Raw genomic sequence first — 6,000 nt, 5'->3', positions numbered from 1 at the left:
TGTTATAAAAATTAATACATATGCATCTTAGTGACTAAAGTCATGAAACAGACTAGTAAAATTAATAGGATAAGATATAGAAAACTTGAAGAGTATAAGCGCAATCACATAATTCTACTTCCAGAGCAAAGAAAGGACATTATTAGGGTTATAGAGCAGCAGAGGACTTTCTGTTCTATTTTTCTCCTTGAAACATCAAAGACATAAGAGACAAGATTTTATATTCTCATAAAGTTCAAACCTAACTTTTATAAAAAACTAATGCTTACATTCTAGAATAAAAATGCTAGAGCTGAATTTTTAAATGGTATAATTAAAAAGGGAACAATTGGATTATTAAATACCTTGCTCAAACACACACATCACCTGTCTAAGAAATTTTGAGACAATCCATCATTCAGGTTTGCAGAATACCAAATGCATTTTTCTAAATGTCACAAAAAGGCTGAGCAGAGTTTCTCCAAGGACACTCCAACGTTAGAATGTTAACTGTGGAGACAGAGTAAGCTGTTTGTAAGAAAGGAGAGTAGAAATATGCTGCCTTAAGAAGTTACACAGAAAGGTCAATGTGGAGTCTAATAAAGAATGTAATACAGAACAAAAATATACTATATAAAAGAACTATAAGAAGAAAATTCATGTATATTAGCAATTTAAAATATTTCTTTAAAAACAAACTATTTGATTATTCTTTATTTTCTTTATCAAAATAATTAATTTTTCATAAGACAGTACTAGTATAGTTTTGTTCTTTTTTAAAACTCTTTAAGCTAGCTGGCTACATAATACATTCTAAAATGAGCTAAATAATTTTAACCTTTATTAATTTGATTCTAGTGTAGTGTTAGTGAAAATTGAGATCATTTTTTAACATTTAACTTCCTTATAATTATATAGAACTAGCTCCACATTCGATCTTGTATAAAAGAATACCTAGTCGATAGGAAAATAATTGGGAAAGCAAAACCAAGCATGTGAACTTCAAAAATTAGTAAGTTTTAAAATAAAGAGTTTGACAGAATGTTTAACAACTTTGTCACATTGTTGAAAATCAAAGTTTTATTCCTAAAGTAGGGACAATATAAAGCTAGCATTTCAAGAATACTGAAATATCAGAAGAAAGTTGCAAAGTACAGAATTGATTTAATAGCAAGAGATTGGTCTTATGTGTAATATCCAGCACCATTACTTTCTCTGTTAAAACAACCCAAACTAAACACATCAAATGCAAGGCTATTTATTTTTTGTTGATTTTCACAGGTGATCCTTTGATGTTGAGTTTGTCCACAAAAACATTTGATCTTCTTCCATGTTCAATGGCTGCACTTTGATGAGGTTTCTCCCTGAAAAATATACATATGAACATGAATGCCATTTTTTAAATGGTCAGTGGTTTACAAGTCAATACAAACATGTTTAAGCGAAGTTTTTTCTTAACAGTTCCTTAGTAGCTTTGAAAAACATACGGCAGACTACTTCCCTCAGCACTTAAGGAAGCGTCAGCTGCCCCCCTGAGACAGACTGCATTCACTCTTTGTGGGTTAGCTGTACTGCCCAACACGGCAGCCATATCACTAAGACTTAAAGTCATTAAAATAAAACTTTAAAATTCAGTTTCTCAGTCGCACCAGCCACATTCCAAGTGTCATTTGACAGCCACATGGGGCTACATTTTTGGACACTACGGATGTATGACATTTTCATCATTACAGAAAATCATTTCAGAAAGTTCTGTCACATAGTACTAGTTTACAGAAAATGCCCCTGATAGGACCATAGATTAATAGATCATCTATAAAGAATATGCTTTCTTTTACTAGCACCTGGGTTTCATAGTCAATTGTACCACAGGTTTTGATCAATAAACTTCTCAAAGTGATAGAACTATTATCTAAAATTAATATGGGAGCAGATTTTCTACAGAAAATATTAGGGCTCTAAACTCCTAAACAACTATTTTAAAATAAAAGGTGCTAGCACATAAAATTCTGCACTAGTTTTCTGATTTACTTAATACCCCCTTGTCTACCACTGGTCCTGCGAAGCCTTTGCCTTCAGCATCCAACCGCCACTCTTAGACCTTGAACAGATTTCTGTTTGAAGGCCTGTTGAGGTGTCTGTCCTCTCCTCTCCCCTCCCCTCTTCTCTTCTCTCTCCCTCTCTCTCTTTCTCTCTCCCTCTGTCCGTCTCTCCCTCCGTCTCTCCCTCTTTCTCTATCTCAATAGGAATTAGGTATTGTTCTCCATCCCTCACCCTGAGACTAAATCAAATTACAACTCTAGAATATATACTAAATGCATAAAGATCCTTATAATCTTTAACATTTATACTCCACAGCCATTCGAAAGGTAATTCCAAAGGAGGATTAAATAAGTGTCTAAAAATGCACTTACTATTAAACACTGATTTTTGACTTATTAGGAAACCTTGTTAAGCCTTTCAAATACAGTTCCTTACCCCTTATCAAATCTCTAGATTCCAATATCTTTACCTGATATGAAATGTGACTTCTACCTACTATATATTCACATTAAAATCTGTTTCACAAGAATAACTACATTATAGCATGTCACTGTTCCTTAGGAGAATTTAGCCCCTGTCTTCTGAAGGATAATTTGTGAGTTACTAATTGTAATCTTGAAATATTATTGTTTTTTTAGGTATAAAATTACATCTGTGTGGAATATTCAGATACAATGGAAAATTACATCTTTTACAAAAGGTATTGCTGACAACGAACAAGTAGGATGTTAATGAGAACTTCTTGATGACAGAGGTAAAATTATGAAACCTTTTTTCCTAAGTCTTCTTAAAACAACACAACTTATTTTAAAAATGGCTTTTACCTTCTTTTAAGTTCTTGGGGTCCTGAATTCTCATGCCCAACACTCCGCATCCTGGTGTTTTCTAGATTGCGCCACTGTCTGCCTGGTTTGTACTTTAAAATCTCATTTCTCCACTCATCATCAAAAGCATGAGCATCACCTACATTAAATATCAGAACAAAGGGGTGAGTATTAAGGTATCAGTTGTCAGGAAGTGCCTTGCTCCCCAGACACTTCATTCTACCCTGATGTTTCCATCAGCCTAACCTAAAGATAGAAGCAGGAAACTGCTTCAAATATAAAGGCCTCTAACTCAGGGTAATATTACCTTTTCTGTTTGTTCCTCTCCCACTCCTGTTGATAATTTTGTTATTGATGATCTGGTTTTTCAAGCACTTGCCTGGATATCATATTATTCTACCCAATGAACCCCTTGACCCAGTTACAATGACTTATAGACTTTCTTACTGGGTTTTCCCACAGTGATCATCCTTTTTCTCTGCAGTTAAACACTCCTCCCGTGGCTAGCCTCACCATTTCCCTTATAACTTGGTGTCACAAGCTTCTGTTGTCAGCTTCCTAGGACAGGTTACTCATCTCAACTGTCAAGTTATCTTGTTATGGAGAAGGTAATCTAACTTCCGTAAGAACAACAATAGATAAATGACAATATATATTCTTTCAGGTTGTCTTTATATTAATGTAGTCCTTCACTATATTTTTCTTCAACACATTAATTATTGTGAAGTATTCTGTATGTATTTCAATATGACAAAATTATAAAGATTAAAATTAAAGAAAGATTAAGATATTGTGTCTTCCATCTCATTGCATAAGAATAAGTTTATCAAACTCCAACCTTAAGAGAAATTCTTTTTCTAAAATTATACAATAATTCAAACCCTTTACTATGATAAAATATATTTACAAGGAATATTTTCTGAAAACAGGAGAAGAATATAACTTAAAAACTACAATGAAAAGAGTTAAGATATAGGAAAGACTTAAGTTCATTAAAAAAATGAATATAAAATCTAGAAAATGAAAAGGTTTACCTGATACATACATGATATTTTATATATTATATAATACATATTTAACAATACCATATAGTAAAATCTTATCTATATAAAAACCTAAATATCCAACAATAAAAAACCTTTTAAGTAAATTTAAAAAAAAACCAAAATAAAAAAATTAAAAAAAAAAATTATGGCCTATTCATGATAAAACTTTTAGGTAACATTTAGAATGTTTTTGAAAAGTGTCATAGATGATTGTTCACAGTTATAACAGAGAATTAAAATAAGCACAATATAAATTATATAGATAGTAAAATATTAACTTGGAAAAAAGTATGTATATTTATTTATTCATAAAATCATTAAGAAGAAATACACTAAAACATTAACAGTAGTTATTTTGGGTTGAGATGACAGATAATTTTAATTCTCTATGCTTTTTTTATACTTTTCAAATGTACTTCTTTGAAAGTCAGAAATATTTAAAACTTACTTTGCCTACTGAATGTTACTAAATAAGTACAAAATATTCCATTTCCCAAATAGAAAATAAAAAATAATGCTACTCAGCATTACCAAAAATTACTATTAAGAAAGACCTACTATAAAATTATGAAACCACAATTTTATTACTTTGATAAAGTATTTCCTACACATTCATAAACTACCTCAAAATGATATCTTATGAACTGTTTCTACAAAACACATCGAAGTCCCGCCAGTACCGGTGCTATTTTGACTTAAGAGGAAGAATGCTGTTTTCTGTGCTAACTTACTTTCATTCATATTGATGAACTCCTGGTTGACCTCTTCATCTCCAGTCTTGTTGTTCTTTGATTTTTTAATGACATGAGCTCGGTCATGGAGATGGTGACCAATAGCCATTTTTTCTAGTCCACTGTCAGAATCTCTCAGTGCTTTCCTAGTTTCCTTTATCTGTAAAAGGAAAGAAAATAAAAATTAGCTTTTTAAATATATATAGAATATAGAATATATATAATTATAAACTCCTCAGAGCCTGTTTACTATAGGGATAAGATCCCATAGTGAAAATAAACAATAATTCTACTGGTCTAAAATAATGGATCCTCAAAAAAATAATAAATAAATGAATAAAAATAAAAATACTACCAACTTGTAGTAAAATTATGGTAATACTTTTCTGATATTTCCTGAACTGCTTGAAATTAAAATGTCTAAGAAAAATAGAATACAATTTAACCTTTTTCAAAATTATAATAAAATATTAAAACAAAGAATAACAATTATATGAAACTTAGTGCCTTCCACACTGTCCTTGAAAATGCGCTGTAATAGATGGGAATATATGCAAGCACTCTTACAAGTAAGAGTAAGTTATTATTCAGCAGTCATGTTGATGGGATTGAATCTCATGAGTCCTACCTATGAACTCTATGGGTTATTAGAATATTTATGGTAGGGCAAAAACTAACACGGTTTGCTGTGGGACATCTCATGTATATTCTGTTTACATTTAAGATGCATGTCACTTACAACAAGGTAAAATTTTGTTTGAGGTGAATTAGCTGCACTATTGCAAAAGCATCATTAAAAGGTGTCTTATATGTAAGACCTAAAAACTGAACCACTCACACCCATTAGAGAGGCAAAACTTTTTTCTTTTTTTTACTGTAAATACTAACAAAAAAATGGAGAAATGGGAACTCTCATACCAGAGTTGGTGAAGCTGACTGTTTCAATCACAGTGTGATAGTAATTTCACACTGATTAGTAATTAGTAATTTCTAATGAAAATGACACACATCTACAACCCAACAATAGCATTCCTGGACCCTTTGCACAAAGATACATGTTTAAATATGAATAAATAAAAAATAAGAAATACCCAACTGTTTATCAGTAGAAAACTAGATTTGAAAACTATAGTATATTCATATTTTAGATACTATTAAGAAAGTAAAATAAAGAAACCAGAGCTTCATACATATCTACTTGAATAAATCTCAGAAGTATATTATTGAGCAAAGTCAAGTAGCAGAGGACACATGTAATGTGAAACCATTTGTATGAAGTTTAGAAACCTTAAAATAATTCCTTATATTGTTTATGAAGCATATGTTAGAAATAAAATTGTAATAACATGCATAAGAATGATAAATTCCAGATACAGG

The 6,000-nt window shown here is 31.1% G+C and overlaps 1 protein-coding gene across 3 annotated transcripts in view; it reads right to left on the bottom strand.

Moving 5' to 3' along the window:
* Positions 1-293: 293 nt before the first annotated feature.
* Positions 294-6,000, bottom strand: part of MLF1 (myeloid leukemia factor 1) — a 33,024-nt gene continuing 27,317 nt past the window's right edge. For 2 of the 3 annotated variants that reach the window (XM_090272157.1, XM_090272166.1), the window contains exons 5-7: positions 4,624-4,783; positions 2,847-2,985; positions 294-1,343 (exon numbers count right to left, since the gene is read on the bottom strand). In XM_090272157.1, the coding sequence (XP_090128283.1) occupies positions 1,238-1,343; positions 2,847-2,985; positions 4,624-4,783 (405 nt within the window). In that variant the 3' untranslated portion in view covers positions 294-1,237. The remainder of the gene's footprint in view (positions 1,344-2,846; positions 2,986-4,623; positions 4,784-6,000) is intronic. The other variant, XM_090272176.1, reaches the window with a different exon arrangement.

This window comes from Furipterus horrens, unplaced genomic scaffold (genome assembly GCF_987537825.1).
Source record: "Furipterus horrens unplaced genomic scaffold, mFurHor1.1.pri manual_scaffold_1, whole genome shotgun sequence".
NCBI lineage: Eukaryota > Metazoa > Chordata > Mammalia > Chiroptera > Furipteridae > Furipterus > Furipterus horrens.
Note: the sequence above shows the minus strand (reverse complement) of the source record. Positions and strands in the feature narration are given on the sequence as shown.